Source organism: Haliotis cracherodii, unplaced genomic scaffold, assembly GCF_022045235.1.
Source record: "Haliotis cracherodii isolate W230 unplaced genomic scaffold, xgHalCrac1.p SCAF_1, whole genome shotgun sequence".
NCBI classification, from domain to species: domain Eukaryota; kingdom Metazoa; phylum Mollusca; class Gastropoda; order Lepetellida; family Haliotidae; genus Haliotis; species Haliotis cracherodii.
Genome location: NW_027266264.1, coordinates 60,738,014 through 60,757,480, shown reverse-complemented (window position 1 = coordinate 60,757,480; position 19,467 = coordinate 60,738,014). Strand labels below are relative to the sequence as shown.

General features: G+C 37.9%; 1 protein-coding gene across 1 annotated transcript; it reads right to left on the bottom strand.

The window, feature by feature from the left end:
* Positions 1-2,813: 2,813 nt before the first annotated feature.
* On the bottom strand, positions 2,814-17,656 carry LOC139466687 (probable methyltransferase-like protein 24). Its single transcript, XM_071248317.1, has 6 exons — positions 17,506-17,656; positions 8,055-8,145; positions 6,810-6,926; positions 6,241-6,312; positions 5,563-5,734; positions 2,814-3,267 (listed from the first exon to the last, which is right to left on the bottom strand). Exons 1-6 carry the CDS (start codon positions 17,654-17,656, stop codon positions 2,974-2,976), a joined length of 897 nt encoding a protein of 298 aa, XP_071104418.1. The 3' UTR covers positions 2,814-2,973.
* Positions 17,657-19,467: the final 1,811 nt, after the last annotated feature.

Here is a 19,467-nt window from a genome sequence, read left to right as displayed (position 1 = left end):
ATGATTAAATTTATCACCCACACGAAAGAGTTTTCACATTTAGGAAATAGCGAGGAATTAATGTATGAAGAGTATGACGCTCATATCGCTGCAAATACAAACATTTGGTAAAATCTGAAGCGCCTGATATTTGACATGTATTTGCATGATTTTGAGATCCGAATTGAAACTTACTGATAGAGTGGAACAAACGTTAGCTAGTTGACAGAACATCTCTATTCATATGAAGGTCAGCCGCTCGTGGTAACAAATGAGAGATTAAGGCACGACTGTCACAATGTTCCAGCAGAGCAATAGGTTTGGCGATATGACATATTTGTTACCTTCACTTGAAATCATTTCACTGATTTGGTTGTTCGTGTACCCAGTTTGATCCCGTGCAGTATAGAGAACTACTGCTGCAATCAGTGCGGCAGCTACAAACGCTATGACCACCGTCTTAGTCCTAAGAGCCATGGTTATTGCGTGCGCCATCAAACCCTGTGACAACACTTTGCCATTCAGATGCAACACCTGTTTGAGCATGCGTCGACTCAGTGGCTGGTTGTTTTATCAATAATATTGTAGTGCTGTCTCAGCTTTCTGGTAACTGTACTGTACAGGTATATGTAGTGAACATGGTTTAGTTTTAAATATATAATAACGTCGTCTTAAAGGTCCAAAACACAACCCGTTGGTTTTTGAAGATGCACTTGCAGCAGTGAAAAGTTGCAAAAACCTTTTTCGTGTATCCGTAAAAATGCACGTGCAGAGATGGTATTAAATGCAATGGACCGTTGCCAAAAGATCGCATCTTCCCGAGGCAAGTGAGTTAACTGACTATAAAAGTCCAGTTTCCACCCTTGCCGAACTAGGCTGGTATTATGGACTTACATTTTGGCTGGAAAATCATGTACCACAATTTAAATCCGGTTAGTAAACTGTTGTGCAGATTTTGGTCGATTGAAGGATTTGCAAAGCATGTGCACCGCCAACTCGTTGTCAACAGATATTTTTCTAAATCTGATCATGTCTTTAATCAAGGCGCTCACGTGATTTGATGCACTTCGCTCTATTAGACCCGTTTTGTCACAATATAGATCTTTATCATTAATCAGATCGTCTTGACTGGGCGCCGCTATTTTGTTTGAAACAAATGCAAGTGATACGAGAGGTGGAATCTGATTGGTCCATAGGAGAGGCTTAGAAGGGACATAACTCGCAATTACCACTGGTGGTGCTAGGATCGAGCCAGTCGAATGTTGGAAACATTTAGCAACACGGTACGTCAAAAGCGATCGTTACGCTTATGTTTATGGAAGGTGTTATACTTCTCTCTTACTTGCCCTGCGTCGTCACCGTTCCGCAAAGTCCGACGGTCGCCGTACTCATCGTTCATTGCCAGAGAATTGGTGACCTGTATATCTTATTCTCTAGCGGTTTAGTCGCATAATTCTATCATGTATAGATTTGATATATGTTATCTCAAATATGTTTGCTACCTATGTTCATGTATGGAAAATGTTTTTAGCATTGATTTTCACGGAGTACCGGGATTATCTAGAACTGGTAGATGTTTCTCATGTATTTATGGTTATTATTGCCACCTCAATAATTGTACATATCTGGTTGTAAATCGTTAGTGGTATCGCTGTATAGTTTATGTTCAGCTCTCTATTTGGTAATTACATTTTCCATAATGATTTCTAATTGTATAGGTTTACATTTTGACCAGAACGTGCTCTTTTCAAACCTTGTCCTTTACATATAGTTAGGCTGGCATACCATCCTTTATGTGGCAAAAGTGTGTAAGCCACGATTTTAGAAACAAATATGATCCATAACGGACGGAAGGGAAACGCCCAGTCCGATAACAAAGTGACTGAAGATTAAACAACTTGATTTAGGTTATAACGTAAAGTTGCGTCTTTTGCAATGACTTAGGAGTAACAAGACCCATGGGTATTCTAGGGCAGAACTGGCCCACATTAACATATATACTTGCCGTAAGTGGCAGCATCAATTGATCTGCTAGTCAGTTTGATCCGCCTTGAATATTGTTGGCTGCACGTAAGACAATATCATATCCATTTCAAATAATACAAAAAAATCCCCACCAAGGAGAAGATATATTTAATCTCAGTATAAATACACACCCTCAACAATTGATATCAAGCAATAAATACAGCTGTACATTTAATGAAATAACATATTCAGGAATCTTACCAACAGGAATCATTTGAAAAGGGAATATTAAACGTCAATGTAAGAGAATAACCAGTCTTTATTATTAATTCCAAAAAAATATGTTTTCATAAACATCGTTCAATACTGCAAATTGTTAAGATTGGAAAATGGTAATTACCTTAATACGATAAAAAAAATTAAAACCTGAAACGTTTGACCTATTTCTCAGAAAGCTGTAACAAAATGCAGATGTATATATGGTAGTGTTGTGACAGTAGTTAACGAGTGTTCCAGCTCACTTCCTGTAATGCCTATGGCTTCTTGGGCTCCGACAGCTCTAACTCATTCAGCTCCTGTTCCCACAGCTCCTACAGATCTGGTTCGTTCAGCTCATGCTACATATCTTCTACATCCCTTTACCATGACCATTTCATAAATACTTGTAAATGCTTTGAAAGAGAGACAAAGGATAGGACAGTTGCCTACCTGAATGTAGATAGACATTGTATTAGGATGTTGAATTAGGATTTATTCACATATAGTTTCTTTTTCATATTTAAAGTGTGAATATAAAGTCAGATATAATATTGTGGCCATTATATATATATATATATATATATATATATATATATATACACACACACACACACACACACACACGGGAAGCTGGCTACCGTTTATGCGCGATTCCCCTGTGACGTCATTAGCGTAGCGGGGTCGATATCGCCGGAGGGAACATGTCGCCCACATGGTTAGCACTGCCCGGAAATGAGGTAGAACTCTCGTTTTGGCAACTATTTGTGACCTTCAAATGCTTTTATATAAGGTATTTACGTAGTTAACATCTGCCTGCAAACGGAAGGTCTTTTCTCGGAAGTCTCTTTGGTGAAAACTGTATCTAAACGTGCGTAATCCTTGCTTCTTCATGGCCATAACATCTACATAAATGCCTACGTATTCCGATCTGCTTGGATATGTTGGAAACAGATGCCACTCTACAGAAAATTGTCTGACTTTGGAGAACATTCCAGATGCCGCCATGTCCTTCACTGCCGGCCATTCGCTTGTTTCAATGTCTATCTTTAAAACATCGATATGTCGCTGGAAAATATAAGGACGTTTCATGAAACAATGCCAATATTTCCATTCGTAACAATCTACCTGTGATTAACAATACCTGGTTACAAGGACATTTGTTTCATTACTTACAATTCTCATATGATCGACAGTGCTATCGATGTGAAACACAAACATGATCAACTTGGTATCCCGATCCGATGAGTTTAAGTATTTCACCCAGCAGAAACTCATTGTTAGCTCCATACACCGATATAATGTATACCAGGACTTCTTGATGTGTGGGGGATTCGATAGACAAACTTAGCATCATGTCATTTGGGTGAGTGAGTATGGTTTAACGCCGCTTTTAGCAATATTCCAGCAATATCACGGCGGGGGACACCAGAAATGGGCTTGACACATTGTACCCATGTCGGGAATCGAACCCGGGTCTTCGGCGTGACGAGCGAACGCTTTAACCACTAGGCTACCCGACCGCCCCCATAACATTTGGAACAACATGTATTTGATAAATAAGATAGTTCACCCAAACTCATGCGCGGTATTAATGCGCGGTTTCTAAAGTTCCTTCATTGAGTGACATAACGTCGCGCACACTTATACCCTTTACAGTTTTGAATTCTGTAGGAAGTTCCCTGTTCTATGATATCATTCGTAGTCATTTACCAACTCACCAATAATCATTCTGAAACGTCAGCGTTTTCCTAGAATCGTTCATCGTGTTTTAGAAAATATACGAACATGAAAGCCGAATGACTTTCCGCCATATTAGATAGTGTTTATAAAATCACGTCATCACGTGTGCTGGTTATGAGACGCCTATAATATCACACATGCTTCACACATGCTGCGATACATACATCCCTGAATTACGCATAAATGTTAGCATCAAATTACAACTTGACTTTGTCACTAATACAAATGGCCTAGATGAAATCAAGCGAAATAAGCAGTTGTGACAACGACCTCTCTGTTCGGCCAGAAACCATATAATATCTTGTAGTTTTCTTTGTCACCAGTTGTTGTGGTTGGTAGACATGACTTTGGTGTCTTCCCACATGATGTTATGGTCTTGGTTTTTCAGGATGTGTTCGGAAATGGCGGATTTCAGTTCGAGTTTCTTGACAGATGTGTGACAAAGAAAACTACAAGAAGCCATGGACATCAGGAGACACCAGCCAGCCACGAACCATGACCGGAGCACGTATCTGTCTTGTGGTTGGGACTTATTGGTTTAATCTTTGTCGGTGTTAATTAAACAACTGATACATTATCTTCCTTATGAGTATCGTTTCTAAATACCATTCAAAGACTTCACCAAGTCATTGCCTAACAAGACATCAACACCCGAGATTGGCAATAAGTCCGTGACACCGACAATGACTGTAACAAACTTGCTGTCATGCCAGACTTTGTGCACTAACTATTGTCTCATTTCTTTGTAAATATGTCTCTATAGTCAACATATTTATGTCACCACGGTGATTCATGAGAAATTAACATCTTCTTCTTCTACTACTAAGAATTGCGAAATCACCGGTCGAGGCGAGCAACAGAGATTGCCAAGCTCTCGTGACCCGATACACTGACATCTCGCCTGGCTAATTCCTACTGAACGCATCTGACACAGCACCACTATGCACAAAGCGAACACCTGGACTGATCTACCTTCCAAGCCTGTTGCAGTCTGAACGAAACCTATTGCCGACTGATTATCCCTTTTCCCTTTAAAACAATCTGCGACTAAGTGATAAGAAATTCCACAATAACTGTACCTAGGCTTCGGCACCCTGGAAGTAACACCTTGGTTACCACTTCCAGCAGACGAACTAGCCGTGCTAACATTCTGACTTCCACTGTGGCCACTGGCTTAGGCAAACTGACCGCTACTTAGACCGATAAGACCCTGACTTTGCCCACGGCTGTCATTGCCATTAGTATGTTACATTTTCAAACAATTATGTATAATTGGCGAGTTGGCAAAAATGACCACAAATGTATGAGAAATATCTCCGCTACCGCGCGAAAATCAAATGACCACAAATGTATGAGAAATATCTCCGATACCGCGCGAAAATCAAAGTTACTAAACACTTTCTACACGTGAGCTTGCATACATATATGAGACTACAAATATCAAATCAATACATTATACAAAAATGCGATTAAACTGGCCGTATTTACATCTCGTTGCCTCCCCTAGATCATTCATCAACTTTGTTACTGTCAATTGTTGTTTTTTTACATCTCGTTACCTCCCCTAGATCATTCATCAACATTGTTACTGTCAATTGATGTTTTTTTACGTATACGTACATTTGTATGTCCAAGCATATCCATGATAGTCTTGAGGCGTCTGATCTTCCACGTTGTTGTCTTTTTGACGTATATATCCTTAGTAGGAACATACGTATCACTATCATTCCCCGAGAGGCCCAGGTCATGGAAGTGGACGTTCTTGCTTCTGTTGAAGGACTTTTTTCCAATACTAAACAAATAGTTTCTCATTGAAATGTAAGACATTCTAACCCTATCACACTTTATTGAGTGATTGGTATTTGAAGGTAGTTTAGAAAGTAAGTAGAATTGCTTAAAGTGATATAAAATATGTGCATTGAGTAAGTTGGGTTGTCAGCTGACTTTTGAAAGGTTTGTCAGTGTATATTGTAGAACCACACTTTATAAACTTCTGTTCCAAACGAATTAAACGTTCCCTCGATCGAGATCAAGGAGAAAATTGTGTTGTTCGCTTCTTGTTTAGTTCTTGCAGAGAAATTGCTTTCAAATAAAACTTGCTGTTTCCATGTTGACATAAAATAATTTGTTTGGATTGATTATATGTTTTATATGTTGTTAATACTATACAGTCAAACCTTGTTAGTTCAATCATTTCGATTCTATAATTTAAGTCGTTTGTGAACTATGATAAAACATTGACACTCTGACATGGAGGTAGCACGGTTTCACAGACTGAGTGTATTCTATTATTCTTACCTTGGGTCAAAAGAATGAACTTCACAGCCAATAGCCCCCATTGCATCATCAAACGACCAGTCATTTGAAATCCTACAAAGATTTACAGCACTTACTAGTTACCATATTACCATAAATATATATTTAGATGTCGTGCCTATGAAATGTAGCTGGTTCTTAATGAGTGAGTGAATGAGTAATTGAGTGAGTATGGTTTTACGCCATTTTTAGCAATATTCCAGCAATATGGGGACACCAGAAATGGGCTTCACATATTGTTCCCATGTCGGGAATCGAACCCTGGTCTTCGGCGTGGGGAGCGAACGCTTTAACCACAAGGCTACCCGACCGCCCCTGGTTCTTAATGAAATATGTATAAGTATTGTTACGAATTATACCATAGCTACATGTATCAACTGGTTTTTTGCTGAAGAGGCATCCTGGTGGAGTCAATAGGCACTACATAATCAAAAACATTTTTGTACATTTATCCATATGTCTTACGGAATAAGCACGATCTGGAGTCGACTAACAAGTACTTCAGGTTGAGGCTTAGAAAATTGTTTTCATATTAATATGTTTCTACTGACCCAAAGGAGTAGACTAGACATGGTGGCTTGACCTCAAAGGTTGTGTCGTTACATACGTGCCAGTTGCCCCTCTTCTCAATCTCACTGCACATGTACTCCGGGGGTTTCTCCCAGTCCCTGTATAAAGCAGATAAGTTCCTGTTAATGCCACCATACACATCTGTTACATATAATACTGTAGGAAGGAAGTACAATTCATCTTCCAATTAGAGTAAATGAGAGAGTGAGCTAATAGTTACAAACCCTATGTTATATATTTATATGAACTTCAAGAAACATAATACAAGCATGTTTTATTCTAAAACATTTATACACGATTTATGCTATGGACCGATTTTCACGTGACCAGAGCTCCTGATCAGAATAACCATTCACACACGCATGACACATTTTACCTATGCACTGAAAAACTGTTCACATCCACAAACCATGTTCTAAAACTGTACATGTGGAGAAATCACATTTAAGCACATCAAGGTTGTTGTTTTCCATATGCAATGAACTAGTCATTTAAACGAATTAACGTCAGGAATGTTCATATTCTTAAATGATGCTCACACAAAGAACACGAAACACAGGAAATATCTATTTTCCCTAGTAGGGAAACATCCTTTATCATACATTTGGATATGATTATATAAAAAATCAACTTCAACATATAATAAATTTGAAAATCTACGAGATCGTTGTTGGAAGCGACAGAATACACGCTGGTTAGGTAACAAAAATGGCGCTTTGCAAAACGAACAGTTTCGATTGACTAGTGAAATGAGCAATGAATAGTTTACAGCGAAACGTTTTCGATAACAAACGACAAGAAGCGATATTAACTCCATAAAAGAATACCTGTCATTATTTTGCCATGTCAAACGTTAAAAGGAAGTCGACAGTGTGTGTACAGGTAGACACTTACTGTAAAGGGGAGAACATTTTATGGGAGTGACTCTTGTAAGACAACAGTTCCGTCCAAGTGTTATGCTCACTGCAGTCAAATTTCAAGCGTTATGTTCACTGCAATGAAATTATCACTTTTCCAAACTTCAGCGAAAAAATAATAATTCAAAGTATCTCCTACCTGTAAACAATGACTGGTAACATTGCGTAAGGTTTAGTCAATGGATAAATGGATGCAGAATAACACAGCATGCACGAATGCGTTCTCTATTCGGCAAGGGACCTCGAATTTTATCCTTCTACAGAATAATATTAACGTTGATTGTCGCTAGTGTTTCGCCCTTTACCTACCACTTCAAAAGGGATGACGCTTGCCACCACTTCGTTATCTTTAAAACGTCCTCGTCATCTTGAGGGTGGCCATCTTCCATCCGTGATGAGACTGGAAATGTATGAGTAAATAAAATTATTTTCACTGGTCTTCTATACCTGCTCAATTAACAGGTTTTCGTCGGAAGAATATATGAAGCGACCACTCAAGCTTGTGCCCCTATGTTGTAATATATCGTGTAATATACTGATTAAATCTGTTTCCCATTGGTACTTACTAGTGTACATATCAAGCAGTTACCCTTCTACCGTCAATAGACATAACAGCTAAACGATTATCTTGATGATCCTTGAAGGCTACTCTGTCAAACTGTTGGAAAGGCATTTAAACCTAATGGAAGGCTTAACTGTTTTAATGACATTTGCAAAAATGAACTCTGTTCACACGAGTCTCTGCAACATGATAGATCCATAATGATATTTATAATATACTGATGTAATACGAATTCTCTCTGTAACTGTTGCTGAACTGTGCCATATATTATTAATGAAATGACAGCTAACAAATTCAATCTGAGCAATCCAGATTATCTCAAAAGAGAATATTTTACGGACAGATTGTTGTGGTATATGCATGTTGACAAGGCAGCTTAACAAGCTGAGAAAATAAGCCCTATTTTGATGTATGGAGTCAGAATTTGGGGGTTCAGAAATATTAATGCTATTGAAAGATTAATTTACATACCAGTATGAACTTTCTCGTGTTTAACCTAGCACTCCAAATGTAATGGTCTACAGTGAATGTGGAATATGCCCATTGTACATGGTCGCTCATATTAGAGTTATTAAAAACTGGTTAAAATTACCATTGATGCCAAATTTCAGATTTTCAAAGAAATGATACGGTGCATCGTTAGTCTACGATCGTCAGAGTAAATCTAATCGGGCATCGTATCTTAATTACCTCATCTGGGTAGGTTATGTTTGGACCGAACACAATGCAGATATGCCACTGCGATTTATTATTGAGTTCTCACAGACTTTAAAAGAAACGCCCCTCCAAAAGTGGTTGCCAACTCTACCCTTGTCTAATAAAGTAAATCACTACTCAGATAAAAAAAACAAATGGAGAGCACTACTTGTTAAAATTATATTCAGAGAAATTCCAAGATGCAGCTCTCATGATCACCCTATTGCATCAGGTTGACACTATGAAATCCAAAACATACTTTGTACATAATAAATACAAGTTTAACTCCCTAATATGACATGTGAGCAAACCGGCTATACGACATCTATCTTATCTTTATATATCATGCAATGTTATTAAGAAATGAATCCCTGTAACGTTTTTAACCATTTTCACATTGTCATGCATTCTGTACTATGGGCCTGTGGCCTTACAGTTATATATGAATAAACCTAAGTGAAAATTGGGTTTGACAGATTAGAGGTATAATCATGACAAATGAGAGGTCTAACCATGACAAATAATAGGTATAATCATGACAAATGAGAGGTATAATCGTGCCAAACAGATATTTAATCATGACAATTCAGAGGTATAATCATGACGAATTAGAGGTATGATCCTGACAAATGTGAGGTATTATTCTTACAAATGAGCGGTATAATCCTCACAAATGAGAGTATGATCTAAGCATGGCAAATCATCATGGTATCATGACAAACGATAGGGTATAATCGCGACAAATGAGAGGTATAACCGTGACAAATGAGAGGTATCATCATGACAAATAAAAGGTATGATCGTATCAAATATGAGGTATAATCGTGACACATTAATGAGTGAGTGAGTGAGTATGGTTTTACGCCGCCTTTAGCAATATTCCAGCAATATCACGGCGAGCGAACGCTTTAACCACTAGGCTACCCTACCGCCCCCGTGACAAATGAGAAGTATAATCGTAACAAATGAAAGGAATAATCGTGACAAATGAGAGGTATGGTCTAATGATGGCAAATGAGAGATATCATCATGACGAGCGATAGGATATAATCGTGACAAACGAGAGGTATGATCTAATCATGGCAAATGAGAGGTATAATCGTGACAAATGATAGGTATGATCTAATCATGGCAAATGAGAGGTATAATCGTGACAAATGATAGGTATGATCTAATCATGGCAAATGAGAGGTATAATCGTGACAAATGAGAGGTATGATCTTGACAAACGAGAGGTATAATTAAAACCCATGAGAGGTATAATCAAAACCCGTGAGAGGTATAATCAAGACACATGGGTTGTATAATCTTGACAAATGAGAGGTATAATCGTAACAAACAAGAGTTATAATCGTGACAAATGAGACATATTGTCTTGACGAATGAGAGGTATAATCGTGACTAATGATAGGTATAATCGTGACAAATGAGAGGTATAATCGTGATAAATGAGAAGTATGATCTTGACAAACGAGAGGTATAATCAAGACAAATGAGAGATATATATTCAAGACACATGAGAGGTATGATCTTGACAAACGAGAGGTATAATCAAGACACATGAGAGGTATAATCAAGTCATATTAGAGGTATAATCTTGATGAATGAGAGGTATAATCAAGACAAATGAGAGATATATATTCAAGACACATGAGAGGTATGATCTTGACAAACGAGAGGTATAATCAAGACACGTGAGAGGTATAATCAAGTCACATTAGAGGTATAATCTTGATGAATGAGAGGTATAATCATGACAAATGAGAGATATAGTCTTGACGCATGAGAGGTATTATCGTGATAAATGAGAGGTATCATCATGACAAACGAGAGGTATAATCAAGACCCATGAGAGGTATAATCGTGACAAATAATAGGTATAATTACGACAAATGAGGGATGTAGTCTTGACGAATGAGAATATTAATGGGTATTTTGCTATCACGCATACCCTTCCACACACACACACACACACACACACACACACACACACACACACACACACACACTTTTTCTATTCAGTCTTCAACATCATCCTTATGTGTACATATTGTGTAATGTTCAGATTAGGGACAATTATTAAAACTGACATGTGATACGCAACCCCCAACAATAGCCATTCAGTCAACCTAAATACCTTCTACTTCAGCCCTTTGTTCTTTGATTCTACCTCCCTCTAGCTGCAAACTGGTACATGGTTACTGTGTAATACTTATCTTTCCAAAAGCACATTTTCTGAGGCCAAGTTTTTCGAAGTTTCGTACCCGCACCGATATCAATGACCTCAACTAATCTAGTACGTCCACTGGGTTTGTCCAGACAAACTTTGTACTTATCCAGATTTATAATTTGTATCGACACTATCTTGACGTGTATGTTATCTGTCCTATTCTGTCACTTTCATCTGCATTGTCTTTAGAGCTTTGTAAAGACATTTCAATGATTTCTCCCAAATTTCTATTTGTGCGTCCTTGCCTACTTCATAGAATCCATTTAAAAGGATATAAGGAACAAAGCCTTCTCAGAAAAAAAATCCATATGCATGTTTCTGTAAAACAACATTACCGTTTAAACATTATTAGCAGTTACTTTTCCCAACCAATTAACAAAACGACTGACCTTCTTGATACGTACTGTAGAGCTCAGAATTGAATTTGGTCTCAAGGTAACTTGTTTCACATATGCACTCGTGGGTTTTGCAAAAGTGGTAATGGTCTAAATCCTGCATCGTCACTAACACTATCTCCCCAACTCCCAACTCTCAACCTAGCAACCAACCAACGCCCCTTGTTTCTGATTGAAAAACATTTACAATTTCCAACAAAAGATTCATGCTTCATTTTTCATTCTGTAACGTCAACCAAAATATTATTCGTTAGTCATGATGAGCCCTTATTGTAGGGACAAATAATGAATGCGGTTCGTGAAACATCACAAAAAAATGAAAAGACGATAGTTTACGTTCCTGTCTGATATCGATCCGCTGTAATTTGATTACTGGAGAACGTTCTTGTTTTCAGTTGGAACTATTTTTGAAACTGGCATCTTCATAAAATGTCATTAAACTGGAAACATATTCTGTGCACACATCTTGAAAAGCCAATCGATATATTTGATATGTTCTCGTTTCTTGATCTCATTGTGACAGTGTCACAGTGACAAAGTAGCCTGTCTCGTACTAGCTTAAAGTGGCATATGAAGGGAAGGACACAATTGGAAGGTCGGACATTTATACCTGTAATTGTTAATATAACCGTGAAATTACGATAGCTATTCTTTCATTAAAATTGGCAAAATCACCAGATTGTTGATTGAGTGCCGTCAGAATTTGTTTTAAATATTTCGTGAATAGTGCCGTTTTTAGAAATTGTGTTTAATAGTAATTTTGAAAAGGGTATGTTCCCTGACCAGTGGAATCGTGGTATGATAATGCCTCTGTTTAAGAAGAGGCAAATTACAGACCCACATAATAGTATCGCTCTGTTAAGTGTTATGAGTACGATATTTACTTCAGTGCTAAAAACAAGAATAAGAATGTGGTTAAATTAGATTATGGATGAGGCGAATCAGGAGTAATCATTAAAAGGTTTTTTATGTGGCATTTGTAGATTTTCGAAAAGACTTTTGCTTTGGTAGATAGACAAAAATCTCTTTATATCCTACATTTAAGAATATGTGAATGTTAAAGTGTACAATGTACTAAGTAGTACATATAGTAAAGTTAAAGCTTGTTTTAGAGCAGAACAAAATCAGGTTCTTTCAGTAAATCACGTGGAGGGCGTCAAGGCTGTTTGCTCAGTCCTGTTTTGTGTATCTTTTTTCATCAATGACTATACCAAAGAAGCTAGCCTTTTCTGTTTCACGGGATACTGATGAAATCTTATCATTGTTGTTTGAGGATGATATATCTTTAATTGTATGATAGTGTTGTTGACTTGCAAAGAAAGCTGGATGCCCTTGATATGTTTTGTAATGAATGGGGTTCAGCGGTTAATATTGCTTAATCTAATATTACTGTCTTCAGAAATGGTGGTTACTTAAGCAAAACTGAGACGTGGCATTATAGAGGTTTGCAAATGCAGACTGTAGCACACTATAAATATTTAGAAATTGTCTGTTTCGTCCAGATTAATTTGGAGGAAGTTTAATGTGTATTCTTACTAAAAAGATACTAATCATTGTCATTCCACACTGTTGTATCTTTGATACCAGATGTTCATGAAAAGCGGAGCGTATCCTTCCCCACCGGTGGCACCCATCATAACCACACGCAAAGGGAAGTCAACTGTTCACCTGTGAAAACACAGGAACATATGATACAAGTCAAAATAGGAAATTGCATTGGACATCATTTGTGTCACTGATGCGTCAAATTTGGAAATATCCACCACATGTCTAACATAGTGTTTTGAAGGTTTTACTGATGCCTGTCATGTTGTAATAATGACATACGTATACTTCAATCTTAGCTCATTACTTTTGAAATACATGAAGTCTGGTCGGCGTAATTCAGTTACACATAACATTAACGTATATGGAAACGGACTTCAATGTCGATCCACATTTGCATCTTCACTATGGGCAAATATGACGAAGTCTGTAACATTTCTAATCAGTCCTTGTTGATAAGTATACGTGGAACTACCTAGGAAGCAAGACAGAACCACGGTTGGCGATGTCACCGTAGCTTCTGGTACCGCGTCCACCAATACATGTTTATTGACTCCATCACCACTCAGCATGTTCATATAATACAACATAATAGATCTGAAATGTTTCTTTCAGGTGTATGTTTTTCTACATCGTTATTTAATGGGAGCCGAAACAGGGGTGTCAGTCGTCAGCTATAGTGTCCAATTTCCTTCGTTGCCTTAATTATTAGCTTCGACTGATATTTCATCTTTACTTGTTGACTACAGCGCCGACTCACATATTATAACTTTCAGTGTGTGCTTTTTACATGTTGTTGATATAAACATGGACACGTCACACGATGTACATTTCAGAAACCCGTATTGGACAGATGAAGCTTGTTTTAAGGCATGGTAACAATGTTATAGCGGTTGTTGTAATATTGTTAGCAGAGATGACAAGAAAATGACACGCACAGCTGCAAATCGGGTATTTGGGTTACTAATATCTAGTTCAGTATAACTTGACAGGATTAAATATGAAATATATCCGATACAGATGCTGCACCACATTGCGTTCTGAATTCAATGTGAATTATATTACATACAAACCCGCCCCTTTTTACCGTTGTATTAAATATAAAATATATCCTTCAAAATGTATGTCAATATATATGATATGATCCCCCCTCTATCTTTATCAATGATGTATACGATATGTGCGGTGCATTACTTCAATAATATTCCGTTTCTTCATTTCTGCATGGAATGGTTAAACATAATTTTAATCACAACGGTACTAAATATAATCAACTAATAATTCCATGGTTAAAATGATGAGTAACCATTCTCGTTTAGTAACGAAATATTTGCAGATAACATTTAATTTGGATGCGTTGTTTCTTTCGTTGTTAATTACATACAAAGAAACATACAAAACGTACAGGTGGATAATCGTTTGTGAGGATCAATTCTTCTACTTCAGTATGTTCCGTTCCACCATTTTGATTGAAAGATTCACTTTTAGCTAAATTATAGCATTACGTATATCACTTGTAGTTAATTGTCACCGTGGTAACCAATACATACAACCAGGTATAACATGTGACACCTCGGAAATTGGTTCTAACTACACGATGACACATACTGATATAGTGTTGTTACACTAGTGAGTGAGTCTAGTTTTACGCCGCTTTTAGCAATAGTAGTCCAGCACTATCACGGCGGGTGACAACAGAAATAGGTTATTAAACAAGTGTACCCATGTCGGGAATCTACCCCCCCCCCCCCCCCCCCCCCCCCATTCGGTATGACGAGCGAATGCTTTTACCACTACACTACCCGACCGCCACTGTTACACATGTGTAGATTTTGTCTGTCGTGTGTATATAGAGATTATTAGCAGTAAGTGTTTCCGTATCGTAAATCGTATTTGAAGAATACAAATTGAAGTAAGCGATAACTTTGTCGAGCATAATTCATACCTTTTATCCCAAATATATGATGTTTGTGATATGTAAACACATGGGTGTAATAATCTCCTTGTCACAATGTCGTTCTTAAAATGATGGATGTTTAAGAAATAATTTCATTCAATGCAGTAGCTTGATCAAACCATAAATGAATGCACTGTTTGAATGAACCGCACAACCCATCATATCGTGCCAAATGACACATTTGGAAACGCTTTCTCCAAGCATATTAGGAACGTTAGTCAATAGTTATTGAGAAAGAAGGCAGAGGAGATTGGAGGTTGAAAGAGATTCCTGCTAGATGAATAACATTATATTTTAAAATTGGGTAAGTGAGGTTTTAAGCCGCTTTTAGCAATGTTCCTGCAATATCATAGTGGGGGACACCATAAATGGGCTTCACACATTGTACCCATGTCGGGAATCGAATCCGGGTTTTCGGCGTGACGAGCGAACGCTTTAACAACTAGGCTACCCGACCGAGTCTTATATGATAAAATATTGTTATGTTGGAATATTTTGGCCAAGCTGCATAAAGTAACACAGTGAAACAAGAAGAGGTATTAATCAATGATAACAGAAAACAAAACTGTTGGCAGCTTGTGATTATGACAATTTAATATGCACCAATTTCTCTCAATACAGATACTAGTAGTTAATTGTATTATATAAGCATGTACACCAGGTGGTTTTCAACAAACAAACTATAAAGGTCGATTACATTATGTTGAGACAATCGATTTCAAGTTCAGCAGATGTTTATCAGGTGTTCGGAAAGGGTCGGGAAAATAATGATTCAGGTTACTTTCCATGAAGTTGGGTTCGATCGATGATTTTATTAGCCTCTCGAACTGTGATATCATACAGGTGTTAATCGTAATTGAAATATCTTAATATTATTTCGGTATGTAGGACCTGATATGCTCGACATGGCGTACTAATCGGTTCTGAAAGATATGCCAATTATTTGACTGAAAACACATACGATAACTGATAGAAAAAGCAAATGGTGTCTATTCAAACACGAGAAAGTGTGAGTGAGGTATGTGTGTCACCCTGCCAGTTTGATTTTGGAGCAAAGTCCAAAGAGATGCGGGTCTTGTTGCCCCAAACCAATATTTAAGTGTTTCTATTTACTTGTAAACAGCAGCATTTCTTCACTTGTATGTAGTAGGTGCTAATCAGAATTGTAATATCTTTGTTAGCTTCAAGAAACGAAGGGACGGTGGGGTAGCCTCGTGGTTAAAGCGTTCGCTCGTCTGGCCGAAGACATTGGTTCGACTTCCAATATGGGTATAATCTGTGAAGTCCAATTCTGGTGTCCCCGCCGTGCTATTGCTAGAATAGTGCTAAAGTCGGCGTAAATCCACACTCACTCACTACAGAAAAGCAGCAAACGATGTCATGTCACCGTCGTATGGCAGGAGTACTGTTGATCGGCGCAAATTGTGTGAGACGCGGTAGAGCAGAACATGCTTACCCTTTTCCCGGACTCCTGGTATCATCACTGTGATTATCATTTTCAGTGATCCATCCATGTCATGCCAACACTATTTTGACAAATACGCCCAATGAAATCTGTTTCAGCAGATAATCGACGTTTTATATTAGACGTTTACCACATCGGTGAAATCCACGAGCACGGGTATATATTGTAGCGAGACGGGATAATAGTTTTCAGGCACGCCTAAAGAAAACTGCACAGAAATTTGTGAAGCCTTAGAGAACTGGGCAAAACGTGCGCCAACGTTTCTAAAATATTGTAAAAATAACTTTGGAGGGGTACTGACTCACAACGTTTGGGATGTTTTGACATTTTTGGCATTGTGAATTAGCACGTTTCCTTGAATACTTGAATATTCAATATAAAGATGTTTTTTAGATTATGTGACAATTTCAAAATATTACATTTATCACCCAAACGAAAATGGTTCTGACATCTTTGAAATAGCGACGAACAAGGGTTGTGTGAGTGAGTGAGTTTGATTTTACGCCGCTTTTAGCAATATTCCAGCAATATCACTGCGGGGGACACCAGAAATGGGCTTCACACATTGTACCCATGTCGGGAATCGAACCCGGGTCTTCGGCGTGACGAGCGAACGCTTTAACCACTAGGCTACCCGACCGCCCAACGAGGTTTGAAGTAAATATAGGTAATCATAGGACTAATTGGTAAATCTGAAACGCGTGATATTTTACATGTGCATGCATGATCACTTTTAAGAACCGAATTGAAACTTACTGATAGAGTGGAACAAGCGTTAGCTAGTTGACAGAACATCTCTGTCAATATGAAGGTCAGTTGCATTTTAAAAGGTAACAAATGAGAGATTAAGGCACGACTGTTACAATGTTCCAGCACAGCAATAGGTTTGGCGATATGACATATTTGTTACCTTCACTTGAAATCATTTCACTGACTTGGTTGTTCGTGTATCCAGTTTGATCCTGTGCAGTATAGAGAACTACTGCTGCAATCAGTGCGGTGCCTACAAGAGCTGTGACCACTGTCTTTGTCTTGAGAGCCATGGTAACTGAGTGCGCCATCAAACCCTGTCACGACGTTTTACCGTTCAGATGCAACACCTGTTTGAGCATGCGTGGACTCATCGATCGGTTGTTTTATCGATAATATTGCAGGACAGTCTCAGCTTTCTGGTAACCGTACTGTACATGTATATGTAGCGTTTGTTTGTTTGTTGTTTAACGCCGCACTCAGCATTATTCCACCTGTAAATAATCGAGTCTGGACCAGCCAAACTAGTTATTGACATCATGAGCATCGATCCACGCAATTTGGATACGATGACATGCATCAAAGAGCCTGCCCATCCGACCCCGTTAGCCGGCTCTTACGACAAGCATAGTCGCCTTTTATGGCAAGCATGGGTTGCTGAAGTATGTAGTGAACATGGTTTTTATTTAAATATGTAATAACGTCGTCTTCATTATTCCATTTCGATGTGGGATTATTAAGTTTGATGGTTCTGTTATAGAGCAAACCATTTCAATACTTTTACTTAAATAGTGCAAACCATTTTAATACTTTTATTTTACATTTCATTTATCTAAATACCTAACTGGTTCAATATGTTTCCAAGTGCATCGAAATTCTAAGCCCTTTGTCTGCTTAATATATTCAGCAAACATTAGGCGAATCCCCTCTTATCATAAGCCCCTCCGGGTAGGACCCTTAATCTCTAGCGCTATCTATAAATTTTAATTAACACCTCCTAACGTCGCCGGATCTTACGTATATACATACACGTGGGACCATGACCTTGCCACACGTTACGTTATACCTCGCTCTACAAAACCCGACTGACATGGTCAGTCAGGGAGACAGCCTGGAGACAGCCAGAAGATCGACTCTTGTAAGCGACAGAACGGTTCTCCCACCCGGGAAGATTGGCCACTCGGTCCCGGTGTGCGTTTTGTCATGTTATTATCAACATGTACCTTTTCGACTTATTCCAAATCGTCAACAATAAACATGGCTGCTGTCGTCTAAACTTCACCCTGAGTTTTGTCTTCCGTCATCACCCTGAGCCACCATCCGAGGAGCGAAATTTACGCCCTTGGACAGTTCTGACAAGATTATAACATGGACTGTTTTAAACGGCCGAAATTGATACCATGAGGGTAATTCTATCGTCGGAAAGATACATACCCTCAGTGCCATTTATTGATGAAATTATTAATTAGTTTTTTTGGGTTTTTTTAAACGTTTTTATTGTTCCCAGAGTTGTAGATTAATACAGTATTCCGTCAAAGACATATTTCGGATTGCATAGAATGGCACAATACACTCTTAAAAAAATTAAAGGGTTGGAAACAAACATTGTCCTATTTCAAACCAAAACGGTTGCAACACACAATCAGACTCAAACATATCATATATCAAGCTATGAATAAAGGTGACCATTTTTGGGTAAAGTTTTTGTCACCCTTTTCTATAGCAATAAATTTCTGAGTTGAATATATGTTTTTAAATAGTTTTAAAGTATATCTAATTTCGGTTTGGTTCATTTAATTCCACTTACATGAATATTCCCTTTTCCCAATAAAACTATATGATTGATTAAAGTGTTAGAGTAGTTAGAACCAAACCAAATAAGATATTTTGTTAATTTTTTTTTTTTGTGAGGGATAATTGTTACGCCAAAGTTCGAGATCATTCCAAAATGGTTTAGTTTCATTACATTCCCAAAAGACGTGGCTGACGTCCTCATTGACAGCATTACAAAAGCTACAAACACTGTTGTCCACAAGATTCATTGTTAATAGTTCCTTCTTTGTGTAGATAATTCCATGTAGAAATCTGTATTGAAAATCTAAACGTTTTACATCCTTCAGTT

Coding starts and splice junctions, on each gene's coding strand:
- LOC139466687 (XM_071248317.1), bottom strand. CDS start 17,656: ATGGCGCACTCAGTTACCATGGCTCTCAAGACAAAGACAGTGGTCACA. Junction 6,927..8,054: donor GCGTCATCCCTTTTGAAGTG/GTAGGTAAAGGG, acceptor TGCTTTATACAG/GGACTGGGAGAAACCCCCGG. Junction 6,313..6,809: donor TGTCTAGTCTACTCCTTTGG/GTCAGTAGAAAC, acceptor AAATCTTTGTAG/GATTTCAAATGACTGGTCGT.